The sequence below is a fragment of the Notolepis coatsorum genome (genome assembly GCF_963971535.1).
Source record: "Notolepis coatsorum genome assembly, chromosome: 11".
NCBI classification, from domain to species: domain Eukaryota; kingdom Metazoa; phylum Chordata; class Actinopteri; order Aulopiformes; family Paralepididae; genus Notolepis; species Notolepis coatsorum.
This window is the reverse complement of record NC_140175.1, coordinates 102,876,178-102,892,474: the sequence shown is the minus strand read 5'-3', so window position 1 is coordinate 102,892,474 and position 16,297 is coordinate 102,876,178. Positions and strand designations below refer to the sequence as shown.

At 47.2% G+C, this 16,297-nt stretch overlaps 1 protein-coding gene across 1 annotated transcript in view; it reads left to right on the top strand.

The window, feature by feature from the left end:
* The window catches only part of mef2ca (myocyte enhancer factor 2ca), a gene marked incomplete at its 5' end in the record, with an annotated part of 51,848 nt that extends 37,108 nt beyond the window's left edge, over nucleotides 1–14,740 (top strand). The window contains 7 exons of the mRNA XM_084325033.1: nucleotides 6,307–6,504; nucleotides 7,637–7,826; nucleotides 8,905–8,949; nucleotides 9,851–10,023; nucleotides 12,439–12,568; nucleotides 12,676–12,799; nucleotides 13,323–14,740. Of these exons, the coding sequence (XP_084181159.1) occupies nucleotides 6,307–6,504; nucleotides 7,637–7,826; nucleotides 8,905–8,949; nucleotides 9,851–10,023; nucleotides 12,439–12,568; nucleotides 12,676–12,799; nucleotides 13,323–13,680 (1,218 nt within the window). The 3' untranslated portion in view covers nucleotides 13,681–14,740. The remainder of the gene's footprint in view (nucleotides 1–6,306; nucleotides 6,505–7,636; nucleotides 7,827–8,904; nucleotides 8,950–9,850; nucleotides 10,024–12,438; nucleotides 12,569–12,675; nucleotides 12,800–13,322) is intronic.
* Nucleotides 14,741–16,297: the final 1,557 nt, after the last annotated feature.

Sequence of the window (16,297 nt, the reverse complement as noted above, 5' to 3'; positions counted from 1 at the left end):
CTACCGGTTACACGGTATAGTCAAAATCCATACCGTAGAGCAAATCATACCGTTTATACCGTATACCGTTTATACCGTCCACCCCTAACCCATAGCTATAATTTAAGATATATTTTAAGCACTTGCAAATCTTGCAGTCCCCCCATTGATTAAAGCGGTGGCGTTCTAGCGCCATCTCGCGGATTAAGCTCCGGCGCTGAATGAGTTAAAAGATGAGTTTGTAGGCCCTTCTTTTTTTTATCCACTTTTTCTCCTCTTTTTTTTCTTTTTTTCTCCCATCCCAATTACCCGCTGTGCCAATTCTCCCCTCCCCTGTCTTGAACGTTGCTCGCATATGCCCCCCACTGGCCGGTTGTAGGCAGGATAGAAGCCTTGCATCACGTGTCCCCTCCGATACACGAGGAGGCAGCCTGTCACATCTTTTCACCTGCCAGCGCGGACTCTCATTGGCGAGGCGTAACGTGTGGGAGGCTCACACTACCCCCGCCATTTCCTGTCTTTGCTGTGCAGCCAATTGAGTTAGTATGATGGCCTGCCCAAGCCGGAGGCAACGCCGACAGCCAGAGTCGAACCCGGTGTCTCTTGCGTTGGTGACGAGCACAATGTCCGCTGCGCCACCCAGCCGCCTTTTTAGGCCCTTCTTAAAAGCATACACAGTTCACCACGGGGCTAAACGGGCTGAGACTGTTCCCTCACCACGGGGCTAAACATGCTGAGACTGTTCCCTCACCACGGGGCTAAACGGGCTGAGACTGTTCCCTCACCATGGGGCTAAACATGCTGAGACTGTTCCCTCACCACGGGGCTAAACATGCTGAGACTGTTCCCTCACCATGGGGCTAAACATGCTGAGACTGTTCCCTCACCATGGGCTAAACATGCTGAGACTGTTCCCTCACCATGGGCTAAACATGCTGAGACTGTTCCCTCACCACGGGGCTAAACGGGCTGAGACTGTTCCCTCACCACGGGGCTAAACGTGCTGAGACTGTTCCCTCACCACGGGGCTAAACATGCTGAGACTGTTCCCTCACCACGGGGCTAAACGTGCTGAGACTGTTCCCTCACCATGGGGGCTAAACGGGCTGAGACTGTTCCCTCACCACGGGGCTAAACATGCTGAGACTGTTCCCTCACCACGGGGCTAAACATGCTGAGACTGTTCCCTCACCACGGGGCTAAACGTGCTGAGACTGTTCCCTCACCATGGGGCTAAACGGGCTGAGACTGTTCCCTCACCACGGGGCTAAACGGGCTGAGACTGTTCCCTCACCACGGGGCTAAACGGGCTGAGACTGTTCCCTCACCACGGGGCTAAACGGGCTGAGACTGTTCCCTCACCACGGGGCTAAACGGGCTGAGACTGTTCCCTCACCACGGGGCTAAACGGGCTGAGACTGTTCCCTCACCACGGGGCTAAACGGGCTGAGACTGTTCCCTCACCACGGGGCTAAACGGGCTGAGACTGTTCCCTCACCATGGGGGCTAACCTGGGTCTGATTTGTAGTCATCCAGGTCACTGTTAACTCCCCATCCTCGACATGCCCCCCATTGCCAACAGGTGAAGCGGCAGACATTATAGCTTTCAATGAATGTCTCATTAGAGCTGCTTGGTAATTTTTTGCCCTTTTGCAGCGCTGGTACAATGCGCCACTTGTCGGGGGCATAGAGAGTTCTGGCAACGCCGATGATGCCATGCAGAATGCTTTATATCTGGCATCATTCACATTCTTAGCTGATGGCTGACCATACAGGTGGCACACATTATTTGCTAAGACCATCAAAGGTAGACTGGTCTAGGGTGATTCACCTCCCACACTGTGCAACATCCTGATGTGCAATATCCACAGTGCAATACCCACCCACTACCGTCTGACACTGTTATTTGTGCATTGCTATTCTGTATATTGTACAGGACTAACATTGTCTTATTGTATAGCATTTAATGTTTCTGTATAGGATTTTATGTTTCTCTTTTATTACTTGTGATTTTATTACTGCACCTTAGGTTTGAGTCCCAAATCTCGTTGTATGCAAATATAATGACAAAGTACAATCTAATCTAATCTAATCAGGGTCCCCCATTTTCAATTCATCATGACATTTATGACATACACGACATACAGATATACAAATATATATCATGACATTTATGACACAAATCGATCTCTAAACAATGTGTGTATGTCTCCGTAATGGTATGATTCTGGACTGGTAGGTTAAGCCACCGTTCGACGCAGTTTCTATATCTATCCCACCGTGTCTGTGTAAAATCTTGTACACGTTCTTTCTGAACGGACGTGAGATGCATATAACATTGTTTAGAAACCTTTTTGCGAACTTTAGAAGGTGTTTTTTGTCCATTTTCGTCCGTAACGTTAGTCTGTGGATGTCATTTGTTGACATCGGATGGCCGTATCCTCGCAACAAAGAGAGCTGCTATTGGTCGAGCGCAAGATACGTGACCGAACTCGCACCAATTACGTCAAATAAAACTCTGCAGTGACCAAGTATCCGTTCGCGAGGAAAGATCTAGTCCCGACTTTAAAATTATGATTGCTCAAAATGGGCTAGTTTGTCAATGGAGAACTTTTTGTTCCTAAATCTACACCAATATATCTTTCACCCAGAGTGAAAATTGTGTAGTAGAGGTGGGAACGGGATGAAACGATACAGCCTTCACCTTACGGCCTATATGTACCTACTGGGTCTGTGGAGACAGTGAGGTTCTCCTCTAAAGCTCCACTATATGTATCTATAGGTCTGTCGAGACCGGCGATATCAGTGACTTTTGTTTCCGTTATCTTCCTACAAAAAATTTGAAAGTAACAGCAGCTGAGAGAGAGAGAGAGAGAGAGAGAGAGAGAGAGAGAGAGAGAGAGAGAGAGAGAGAGAGAGAGAGAGAGAGAGAGAGAGAGAGAGAGAGAGAGAGAGAGAGAGAGAGAGAGAGAGAGATCGTCAGGCTTTGGCAGAGAGGTCACTCTATACCGAGTGCATTTATCTAATGTTATAACGCCATGTTGTAATAAGAGTGAAAGAGTACGAGAGTGAGTGAGAGAGAGAGAGAGAGAGTGAGAGAGAAAGAGAGAGAGAGCGAGAGAGAGAGTGAGAGAGAAAGAGAGAGAGAGAGAGAGCGAGAGAGGAGAGAGAGAGAGAGAGAGAGTGAGAGAGAAAGAGAGAGAGAGAGAGCGAGAGAGGAGAGAGAGAGGAGAGAGAAAGAGAGAGAGAGTGAGAGAGAGAGAGAGAGAGAGAGAGAGAGAGAGAGAGAGAGAAGAGAGAGAGAGAGAGAGAGAGCGAGAGAGGAGAGAGAGAGGAGAGAGAGAGGAGAGCGAGGCTGTAGCGCTGTAGCGTCGGTGGTTTGGTCTGGTCGACGGGGGCCAGGCTGACTTGGGGTGGGAGGGGTGGGAGGGGGAGAGGGGGGGAGAGGGGGGGAGAGGGGAGAGAGGGGGGAGAGGGGGGAGAGAGGGGGGAGAGGGGGGAGAGGGGGTGCGTGTGAGGAGGTACGCCGGGGAGCAGAAAATAGCCTTCTACGGCCATCCCTCCGACCCGAGCCTGGTATTGGTCTGCCTCAACCACCCCCCCCCCCCCCCCCCCCCAGTGAACCAGTAACAGGTGGACATGACTGGGATGAGTGGGATAGCTAGGCTGGGCCCAGCCGCTGAGGTGTGTGTGTGTGTGTGTGTGTGTGTGTGTGCGTGTGTGTGTGTGTGTGCGTGTGTGCGTGTGTTTCTGCGTGTGTGTGTGTGTTTCTGCGTGTGTGTGTGTGTGTTTCTGCGTGTGTTTCTGCGTGTATGTGTGTGTGTGTGTGTGTGTGTGTTTCTGCGTGTGTGTGTGTGTGTTTCTGCGTGTATGTGTGTGTGTGTGTGCGTGTGTGCGTGTGCGTGTGAGATATTGTAGCAGTGGTCCAGCGATAGGCCAGAGACTAATGGACTGTAAAGTGCTGAGACAGGCCAGCGGGAGCCAAACCACATACTGTACTGTACACATACAAATCATCATTTGATACCCCCCCCCCCCCCCCAGCCCCCCCCCCAGCCCCCTCCTGGCAGAGCGACGCCGTGACCACGAGCAGCAACACAGTGTCAACAGGGATAAGGACGACTTCTCTCACAGTGGTTCAGTCAAACTAACAGAGTAGCCATTTGAGACGCTCAGACCTGTGTGTTTCAGCTCATAATCGCTTCTCACATATCTGTCCTCCATGTGTGTCGTTGTCCTTACTTAGCTAACTACTTCTAGTACATACTTCCTACTACTTACGTGTAGCGGACTACTTGTTGTTTTGTCAGTGTTCTTCAGTGGGGCCTCGGTAAGGGAGCCACACTGAAGGCCTGATGCTGTTGATCCCATATAGATGTTTATCCTCGTAGAATCCTAACAAATGGCGCCCCCTTGTGTTTGAAATGGGAGTTGCTCTCTAAACGTCCCCTCTCTACGCTGCAACCTTTAGTTTGAGGTTGAGGTGTTTAGGTAAAGAAAGACAAAGACTCACAGTGTTAAACATAGATTAATTTCCACTTTTTGGTAATAGACACAGGTTAACCCTTTCACTACCACACTGCCAAAGGGTTAACCCTTTCACTGCAACAATACATGACGATACAAATACAGAAGGTTAACCCCTTCCCTGCCACACAACAGATGGTTAACCCTTTCACCACCACACCACAGAAGGTTAACCCTTTCACTACCGCACCACAGACGGTTAACCGTTTGTAGTGTGGTGGTGAAAGGTTAACCTTCTGTAGTGTGGTAGTAGTGAAAGGGTTAAAACATATCTGATGTGAGTGCTGGGAGACTTTTATTTGATCCTATAGCGTGTCCTGCAGTGTCTTCTGGGACAGATATTCGGACACAGTGCCACATGGTTACAGATTATTGTTTAGCCACGTACCGTCTGTGATTAACATGGTAAAACCAGGCGTACCGTCTGTGATTAACATGGTAAAACCAGGTGTACCGTCTGTGATTAACATGGTAAAACCAGGTGTGCCGTCTGTGATTAACATGGTAAAACCAGGTGTACCGTCTGTGATTAACATGGTAAAACCAGGTGTACCGTCTGTGATTAACATGGTAAAACCAGGTGTACAGTCTGTGATTAACATGGTAAAACCAGGTGTACAGTCTGTGATTAACATGGTAAAACCAGGCGTACCGTCTGTGATTAACATGGTAAAACCAGGTGTGCCGTCTGTGATTAACATGGTAAAACCAGGTGTACAGTCTGTGATTAACATGGTAAAACCAGGTGTACCGTCTGTGATTAACATGGTAAAACCAGGTGTGCCGTCTGTGATTAACATGGTAAAACCAGGTGTACAGTCTGTGATTAACATGGTAAAACCAGGTGTACCGTCTGTGATTAACATGGTAAAACCAGGTGTACAGTCTGTGATTAACATGGTAAAACCAGGTGTACAGTCTGTGATTAACATGGTAAAACCAGGTGTACAGTCTGTGATTAACATGGTAAAACCAGGCGTACCGTCTGTGATTAACATGGTAAAACCAGGTGTACAGTCTGTGATTAACATGGTAAAACCAGGTGTACCGTCTGTGATTAACATGGTAAAACCAGGTGTACAGTCTGTGATTAACATGGTAAAACCAGGTGTACAGTCTGTGATTAACATGGTAAAACCAGGCGTACCGTCTGTGATTAACATGGTAAAACCAGGTGTGCCGTCTGTGATTAACATGGTAAAACCAGGTGTACAGTCTGTGATTAACATGGTAAAACCAGGTGTACAGTCTGTGATTAACATGGTAAAACCAGGCGTACCGTCTGTGATTAACATGGTAAAACCAGGTGTACAGTCTGTGATTAACATGGTAAAACCAGGTGTACAGTCTGTGATTAACATGGTAAAACCAGGCGTACCGTCTGTGATTAACATGGTAAAACCAGGTGTACAGTCTGTGATTAACATGGTAAAACCAGGTGTACCGTCTGTGATTAACATGGTAAAACCAGGCGTACCGTCTGTGATTAACATGGTAAAACCAGGTGTACCGTCTGTGATTAACATGGTAAAACCAGGTGTACAGTCTGTGATTAACATGGTAAAACCAGGTGTACCGTCTGTGATTAACATGGTAAAACCAGGCGTACCGTCTGTGATTAACATGGTAAAACCAGGTGTACAGTCTGTGATTAACATGGTAAAACCAGGTGTACCGTCTGTGATTAACACGGTAAAACCAGATGTACCGTCTCTGAAAGACTTAGATACAGTTCGGTTAGGTGTTCAAGTGTCATGAACTGTTTGTGTGTTGTTGTTGTTGTTGTGCTCCTCTGTCCAGACCCTGCGTAGGAAGGGGTTAAACGGCTGTGTGTTGTTGTCCTCCTCTGTCCAGACCCTGCGTAAGAAGGGGTTAAACGGCTGCGACAGCCCAGACATCGAGGCTGATGACTCTGCCGGCCAGAGCCCAGAGTCAGAGGACAAGTACCGCAAGATCAACGAAGACATCGACCTGATGATCAGCAGACAGCGGCTGTGTGTAAGTTCACCCCCTGTTCTCCTGTCGATGTAACTATGATGAATTGAAAATGGGGGACCCTGATGTAAACAAGACGAAAGTCTTTCTCTGGTCTGCATCCCCTTAACAATTGTGTGTATTGAGCCGTACTGTACTGTACCCATTCTGCAATCTGTTAAATAAAATGTTCAATGAATCAATCAATCAATCATGTCAGACTGTCTCATTATACTAACATTCGCTATAGGGAGGTGTAGTGGTGACGTTATTGCTGTTTCCAGCCGGTCCACCATCTTGAAAACACAATGTAATTATTCCCCATTGACCATTTCTAAATCGTCTCGTTTAAAACATTAACATTTGCATGGTGTAGGCCTACCTTTCTGTGCATATTCATCCACAATATATAGCTCAACAATTAATCGTAAGAAAAGAAATCGCAGAATTTTATTTCAACCAAAAATGCTTAAACAATAATGGTAGTGATAGAAGGGAACTCGTTTTGTGCAAAAATGGAAAGCTTGCCAATGTTCATGAGGCAGAATTGTTACAATAGCCGATAATCCATTTTCCCAATGATAAATCCCTATACGGGTGGACCGCGCGGGAAACTAAAGTGACGTCAGACTACACCTCCCTATAGATACCTAGAGTTTTTCTGCAGGGTTCTTTTTTGTGTACACACTATAGGAATTTACCAGACATTATTGTGGTGATTTACCATAATATTTCTATAGTGGAATATTAGAGATTAGATTAGATTGCATTTAAATGTATTGTCATCATACAGCACAAGTACAGTACAACAAAGAGAGGTTTGGCATCCAACCAGAGTGCAAATGTAACAGTAAAGTGCAATAACAATATACAATGTACAGGTGATTAAACTGGGTAGGAAATATATATATTAGTAGTACGGGTTGTAGTGCTAATCAGATGTATGTACAGAGTTGTAGTATTGATATGTACAAATCATTATTGACATGTAAAAGGTTGATCACTATAGTATTCCTACGGTTTTACCGTTGAAATCCTGGGGTATTATTACTACCCTAAACCCACAGGAATACCTTCGTTTTATTACAGTGTCATTTCCGTATGGGGGTCAGGTGTTTCCTGCTGACAGTCTGTGTGTCTGTGTGTCTTCCATCAGGCCCTGCCCCCCTCAAACTATGACATGGGAGTGTCCCTCCAAGGCAATAACACCAGTGGACTGCTCTATTCTCACCCTGGCGTGGGGGGGTCTCTGGTTAACCACAACCTGCTGCCCCTCTCACACACACACCCCTCTCTGCAGAGGAACAGCATGTCTCCCCACAGACCCCCCAGTGCTGGCAATGCTGGTAGGAATTCATGCATATAAAAAAATAAATCCAATATCATTGTTTTTATAGAATAGAATAGAAATACTTGTATTATCCAGAGGGAAATTTGACACTGCAAATTATTTGACAGATTTAACCCTTTCACTACCACACTACAGAAGGTTAACCTTTCACTACCACAGTGAAAGGGTTAACCGTCTGTAGTGTGGTAGTGAAAGGGTTAACCTTCTGTAGTGTGGTTGTGAAAGGGTTAACCGTATGTAGTGTGGCAGTGAAAGGGTTAACCTTATGTAGTGTGGTTGTGAAAGGGTTAACCCATGGCAGTGAAAAGGGTTAACCTTCTGTATTGTCACAGTGAAAGGGTTAACCTTCTGTAGTGTGGTTGAGAAAGGGTTAACCTTCTGTAGTGTGGTTGTGAAAGGGTTAACCCTTTGTCGTGTAGCAGTGACATGGTTAACCGTCTGTAGTGTGGCAGTGAAAGGGTTAACCTTCTGTAGTGCGGTTGTGAAAGGGTTAACCCTTTGTTGTGTGGCAGTGAAAAGGGTTAAACCCTCTGTATTGTCGCAGTGAAAGGGTTCACCTTCTGTAGTGTGGTAGTGAAAGGGTTAACCCTTTGTCGTGTGGCAGTGAAAAGGGTTAACCTTCTGTATTGTCGCAGTGAAAGGGTTTACCTTCTGTAGTGTGGTTGTGAAAGGGTTAACCATTTGTTGTGTGGCAGTGAAAGGGTTAACCGTCTGTAGTGTGGCAGTGAAAAGGGTTAACATTCTGTATTGTCGCAGTGAAAGGGTTAACCTTCTGTAGTGTGGTTGTGAAAGGGTTAACCCTTTGTCGTGTGGCAGTGAAAAAGGTTAACCGTCTGTAGTGTGGCAGTGAAAGGGTTAACCTTCTGTAGTGTGGTAGTGAAATGGTTAACCTTCTGTAGTGTGGCAGTGAAAGGGTTAACCTTCTGTAGTGTGGTTGTGAAAGGGTTAACCCTTTGTCGTGTGGCAGTGAAAAGGGTTAACCTTCTGTATTGTTGCAGTGAAAGGGTTAACCTTCTGTAGTGTGGTAGTGAAAGGGTTAAGGCTAATGTATCACTGTGGTCTCTCTCTCGTAGGACTGATGGGCTCTGAGCTGTCTAACACTGTGGTCTCCAGTGTAGGTGAGATGTGGATTCATTCATTTTCATAGAGTCACCTGACCAGAGATAGTCTGTTGAAGAATGAGTTGATCCAGTTCCCGTTGATCCGACGAATCGGTTGCTTTTTGACCTTCAGCCCTTCAGTGTTTGCTGTCGATACTCGTCTTTGCAAGCAGGCTTAAAGGAACACGCCAACTCTTTGGGAAATTAGCTTATTTGCCATCTACCCTGGAGTTAGACAAGCAGATACATACCCTTTTCTTCTCTGTGCATGCAGTAGGCTTAGGGAACAGCCGCACCGTTAGCCTAGCTTAGCGTCATTCACTGGAAGTAGGTGTGCCAGTGTAGCCTAGTTCCCAACAGTCACGAAATACACTCCAAATACAACTCAAACGTTCCTGTAAAACATGTTGTGACCTGTGTATTTACCACGTGGAGACAAAAATTATAATAATTAGTTTTCTAACCAGATATATAGATATAGATATAAATATAAAAAAAAAATTGCCGAACCCCTGCTGCCTGGGCACAGTGATTTCATCACCTCAAAAGCCCTGTTGTTTTTTGATAAAAACGGTGTGTTCCTTTAAGGACATGGGAATCAAAATGATCACGTGATCAATACGGACCTCCAGCTTTATTCCACCTGGACACGTCGTATAGAATGTGGATGTTGTCGAGGTCACCGGTGCTTCCAGCTTGTATGGTTTCTCTTCCATAAGAAGTCTCTCACGGGCCTCGCCCGGCCCTGCGGCTCGAGTCCCACCGCTTCAGACAATATACACGGCCGGTGCGCTCGCTCGCCACTCCGCCCGCGCCGGATTAGTGCTGTCGCCGGGTCCAGTTTCACTTTTGACATCTGTTGTACAGCTAAGTGCAACTATGTAGAAACTTGACCTACGCCACTCTTCTTGTTGACTAGGAAACGGCAGCTATGGCAACCACTGCAGCTCCCCAGGAATGATGTCTCCGGGGGGCGTGTCCAAAAGCATGCAGGCTAAGACTCCTCCCCCCATGGGCATGGGCATGAATCGCAAGCCCGACCTCCGGACACTGATGCCGCCCAACAACAAGAACAACAACATGCCGACCATTGTGAGTCTTCCTTCTCTTTACCCCCCTCTCCTGCATCACCGTCTCCCTCCATCTTGTTTTGTAGTGCAGCCCCCTCGGTCCGTCAATAGGATGTTTGTGTCGTTCTCTTTCCTCCAACATGGCGCTGCCTGTAACTATTGGTAACCACTTTTAAAAAGGAAATGCCTGGTTTCTGTGCAGTGGTAGAGTAGGTGAAACACTGGAAGGATATGTTACTGTGGATGTAAGTTAGGTTAAGTTGAACCTTTATTAATAATCCCCTTGGGGAAATTCCTCACTGGGGAAACGCCCAACTATTTAGGAACAGTGGGGCAGGCAGCCTCACATAGTGCGGCACCCGGGGACCAGCTCCAGCTGTGATGCCAGGCCCTCAGTCAGGGGACCAGCTCCAGCTGTGATGCCAGGCCCTCAGTCAGGGGACCAGCTCCAGCTGTGATGCCAGGCCCTCAGTCAGGGGACCAGCTCCAGCTGTGATGCCAGGCCCTCAGTCAGGGGACCAGCTCCAGCTGTGATGCCAGGCCCTCAGTCAGGGGACCAGCTCCAGCTGTGATGCCAGGCCCTCAGTCAGGGGACCAGCTCCAGCTGTGATGCCAGGCCCTCAGTCAGGGGACCAGCTCCAGCTGTGATGCCAGGCCCTCAGTCAGGGGACCAGCTCCAGCTGTGATGCCAGGCCCTCAGTCAGGGGACCAGCTCCAGCTGTGATGCCAGGCCCTCAGTCAGGGGACCAGCTCCAGCTGTGATGCCAGGCCCTCAGTCAGGGGACCAGCTCCAGCTGTGATGCCAGGCCCTCAGTCAGGGGACCAGCTCCAGCTGTGATGCCAGGCCCTCAGTCAGGGGACCAGCTCTACCCAGAAAGGCCCCCGTGCTGCATGGGGTTTGAACCCAGGACCTTCTTGCTGTGAGGCAACAGTGCTAACCACTGCACCGCCCCAAACATTTACACAAGATCCAGTAATAAGACACCAAATTATTATGTTTTTGTTGATATATTTCTCGTAAATCAACACATAGCAACCGTTGCCTTTTGCACAAAATAACGATTGTTATGTTACAGGCAGTCATCCTGGAGGAAAGAGTATTACATAAACATTCCGTGCCAGGCCTCTCTTATCTTTATAGATTATCATTATATACACACACACACACTAATTTAAGTCTATGCCTTTATCAATGCTACCCTCCAGTGTGAGGATTTTGACCTTATGTTGGTAAGTAATCCTTATATCAAACAGTCATGTAGTACCTTCACTGTATACTGAGATACTGTGGCTCACCACAGAGCTGCACGGCACCAGGCTCTCTGAGGTCACACAGCAGCAGTGTAGAGGGGGCACCAGGCTCTCTGAGGTCACACAGCAGCAGTGTAGAGGGGGCACCAGGCTCTCTGAGGTCACACAGCAGCAGTGTAGAGGGGGCACCAGGCTCTCTGAGGTCACACAGCAGCAGTGTAGAGGGGGCACCAGGCTCTCTGAGGTCACACAGCAGCAGTGTAGAGGGGGCACCAGGCTCTCTGAGGTCACACAGCAGCAGTGTAGAGGGGGCACCAGGCTCTCTGAGGTCACACAGCAGCAGTGTAGAGGGAACATAATCACAATCAGAATCACATTCAGAAAGGTCTTTATTGCCAAGTCGTTTTCACATACAAGGAATTTGCTTTGGTCGTTTTCGGTGCGACATTAGCGGACAGACATTAACAGACAGATAATATAATAAAGAGGTGGAGTAAGATCAAATTAAATATGAACTACAGTAAGTTGAGCACAATAGAATACAAAGATAATTATGAAATAAAATAAAATATAGGCCAGGGCTGTACAACTGTAAATAAAGAGGTAGAATAATATTAAATGGGATATTAACTAAATTAAATATAGCACAATAGAATATAGTACAATAAAGGTGAGGGGGGGGGTCAGTGAGGGTGTACACAGTGAAGCTTGGTTCCCTTTCACTGCCACACTACAGAAGGTTAACCCTTTACTATCACACTACCGACGGTAAGTGAAAGGGTTAACCTGCTGTTGTGTGGCAGTGAAAGGGTTAACCTTCTGTGTATTGTCGCGGTGAAAGGGTTAACCGTTTGGTAGTGCGGCAGTGAAAGGGTTAAAAGCGTTGTTTTAAACGCAGCCATTTTTAATGACCATTTTCTCAACAAACTGCTTTCACCGTCTCTAAGAATAATGGGCTTTTTTTTTTTTTGCTGCAAAGTACAATGACTGTACCTAATCTTTATTTGGGCTAGAGGCTACGTTCATATTGTGTTACCGGAGACACGGAGGGGAGCGCTGCAGAGATCTATTGTGAGGAGGTTAGGGTGTGAAGATATTAATACTTAAGTTCTCTCGGTCTCGTGGTGCGTGTGTTGCTTTCTTCTGAATCCCGTCACATCTGTCGCCTTGTCTCTCTCGTCTCTAGAACCAGAGAATAAACCACTCCCAGACTGCCCAGTCATTGGCCACTCCCGTGGTCTCCATAGCAACCCCGACTCTGCCCGGTCAGGGAATGGGAGGGTACCCCTCGTCACTCTCCACTTCATATGGCACAGGTATGACACAATCAATCAATCAATCAACCTAATCACAAGACAACACGTTTCACTTGGGACTTGACTGCCTGACGCACCCGGTGAAGTTGATGCTCTGTTCTCTGCAGAGTACTCCCTCGGCGGTGACCTGTCCTCTCTGTCTGGCTTTGGAGGCGCTGGTCTGGGGTCAGTGACAGGCTGGCAGCAACAGCAGCTACAGAATCTACAGCACTCAGCACTAGGACACATGGGGTGAGTTCCGTGTGTGTGTGTGTCTATGTATGTATGTATGTATGTATGTATGTATGTATGTATGTATGTATGTATGTATGTATGTATGTATGTATGTAGGGATGAGTTTGCGTGTTCAGGTACTGTACACTTACTGTAGGTATCGGTCTCCAGCGCTTCCTCTCAAGGAGGGGTGTAAATATTTGACCCCACTTCGATTCGATTAGGATTCTTCAGGCAACAATTCAATGCATCATGAAATCTCTTCATTTGACTACGATTCGTTTAGATGCGATTCGATACATTTTCGATCAGTTAATTCCCCCAAAAATGTTGAATACACAAATGTGGCTGGGGGAACTGATTCACTCAGCATGAATGGACTATCGGTAACAAAATTCAATAAAAAAACATAAAATATAAATTTTATTCTAATAATTCTAATATATTCTAACATTTTCAAATCGATGCAGTTGAATGGTCACCTTAGGATCGATGCATTGTTGCACCCCTAGTCTCAAGACGTCTCCCTTCCTCCTTCCAGGAACCTGTGCCAGAACTCGAACCTCAACATCCCCTCCGGTCACCAGAACCTCCACATCAAGTCCGAGCCCGCCTCCCCTCCGAGGGACCGGAACATCGGGATGGTCGGCGTCGGCGGCGTGCTCGGGGGCATGGTGTCCACGGTCGGGGTCTACCCGACCAACCGGGGTCCGGGCGAGGCGGGCCGCTCGCCGGGCGACAGCGTGTCCAGCTGCGGCAGCTCGTACGAGGGCAGTGACGATCGCGACGAGCAGCACCGCGGCAACGACAACTTCCTGCTCCGGCCGCTGTCCAATCAGGAGGAGCGCCACAGCCCGTCGGTCAAGCGGATGCGTCTAACGGAGGGCTGGGCGACATGAGGCTGAGGCCCTGAAGGGGCCCAGGGAGGCCGCGGAGGGGGAGGTGTTTTTTTCTTTCTTCTCAGAGTTACCATATAGTGTTATTATTATTATTATTATTATTATGATCATATTCTTCTTGTGCTGAGTGGGAGTGCTTTAAGTATAACGGTAACATGTACAGGAGTGTGGGGAAGGAGGCAGACATCGTGAATCTCAAATGACACGTTTTTTTTACATGCATACGTTCAAAATGCTGTAGCAACAGCATGGAGCTAGGCTAGTGTTCTAGGAGCTAGGCTAGTGTTCTAGAAGCTAGGCTAGTGTTCTAGAAGCTAGGCTAGTGTTCTAGGAGCTAGGCTAGTGTTCGAGGAGCTAGGCTAGTGTTCGAGGAGCTAGGCTAGTGTTCTAGAAGCTAGGCTAGTGTTCTAGGAGCTAGGCGAGTGTTCTAGGAGCTAGGCGAGTGTTCTAGAAGCTAGGCTAGTGTTCTAGGAGCTAGGCTAGTGTTCGAGGAGCTAGGCTAGTGTTCGAGGAGCTAGGCTAGTGTTCTAGGAGCTAGGCTAGTGTTCGAGGAGCTAGGCTAGTGTTCGAGGAGCTAGGCTAGTGTTCTAGAAGCTAGGCGAGTGTTCTAGAAGCTAGGCTAGTGTTCTAGGAGCTAGGCTAGTGTTCTAGGAGCTAGGCTAGTGTTCGAGGAGCTAGGCTAGTGTTCTAGAAGCTAGGCGAGTGTTCTAGAAGCTAGGCTAGTGTTCTAGGAGCTAGGCTAGTGTTCAAGGAGCTAGGCTAGTGTTCGAGGAGCTAGGCTAGTGTTCTAGAAGCTAGGCTAGTGTTCGAGGAGCTAGGCTAGTGTTCGAGGAGCTAGGCTAGTGTTCTAGAAGCTAGGCGAGTGTTCTAGAAGCTAGGCTAGTGTTCTAGGAGCTAGGCTAGTGTTCGAGGAGCTAGGCTAGTGTTCTAGAAGCTAGGCGAGTGTTCGAGAGTAGTCAGCGCTTCATGGAGGTCAAAGTGTCATTTGAGGTTGACCTTGTTCTTGGATTGGTTGGGAGTTATTAGGTGTGGGGTTTAGTACATGAATTGCTTGTTTTGTGTGCGTGTGTGTGTGTGTGTGGGGGGGGGGGGGGAGAGGGGGTAAGGGGGGTATAAAGTAAATGAATTATGTCCCATGAGAAAAGATAAACACCATGAATTGCACGTTACCACGTGTGTTTGATTTTTAGAACACCTTGCGTAATTCTACGTGTGCGCTGATGTAACGTCACGCGTGTAATTCGCACGGTGCCGCATATCGATACGGCTCTTTAACACGCATCCCCCCACGTGACCACGTGTATCCTCACGTCGTAATCACGCGAGAACTTGTCAACGTTTCCACATGCGATTATATATCGTAAGAATTGCGCCCTGTCACGAATTCACGCGCCTCACACGTGAAGTTGTTCCACGAACACATTGCAAAAACGTGGTAATCGTGTTAAATTATTATGTTTTTTTTTTTCTTCTTTTATCCCCAGAAGGGGTTACAACACGCACATTTTGTACATGTGCACATCATGTATGTAAACTAACTAAACTAAAAAAAAAAAAAGATATATGAAAAAGAAAGAAAAAACTAAAAAAAAGAAGATGAGAAGTCTGGTACTCTGTATGGCTAAGCTACTGGTGAGTTGAATAACACAATAACCCTAGTGGATCCTAGGATCCTAACAGGCATGTGGTGGTGAACAGATCCGTACCCTGAGGGCAGTGCTGCAATCCTGGATGACTAGCAGCGAAAGATGCGTGTTCACCGCGCAAAACCCATGCCATGTTGCAGGTTCAACATATTTATGTACATATAAATATTACGGAAGCAGCAGGCGGCTGGCCAAGTGGGAGAGAGAGGTAGAGGGTGCAAGAGAACGAGTAGGTGAGAGAGAGAGAGAGAGAGAGAGAGAGAGAGAGAGAGAGAGAGAGAGAGAGAGAGAGAGAGAGAGAGAGGAAGAGAGAGAGGGGGGAGAGAGGAAGAGATACAGTCGGGATGAGAGAGAGGGGATAACAGAGAGATACCAGAGAGATAGCGAGAGAAGCAAGTATGGGAAGGAGGGACGAGGAAAAGGAAGCCATTTTTTTGCAACAGGTTGCATATAGTAGTAAAGGAGCGCTGGACAAACAGATGTAATGATTTTCACTTGACGTGAAGAAGCCTATTGAAGAATTAGAGAAGTCAGAGCCACGGTAGCAAACTCTACGCGGGTCCGTGGCTATTTAATGCAGTCCAGATGAACAACCTTTTACGTTTATTTTCCTACGGAATAAAACAGCGATTGTAGCTTTTGTTATGTAGAACGAGCCTGTGTGTGTTGATAGCTTTGCCAGATCTAGCCGCCGTCGGCGGCGGCGGCCAATAAAGTAGAGCTCCTAAAGCCATACCAGAGGGGACTCCCGTCGATGCTTTGCTGCACAAAATTAGTGTTTTTTTTCTCTTTATAGTGTAATGTTTTTAAAATATATATAAATATATATATATTCCTACCTTTATTATATCAATTTGCAATTGGAAGAATATTTTTTGAATGTCTGTGAAATTAAGAACGCCTATAGAGCTCTATTTAATAAGATGACGACATAAAAAGCGGTTTGAATTTCAGAGATAGCATAGGTGCAG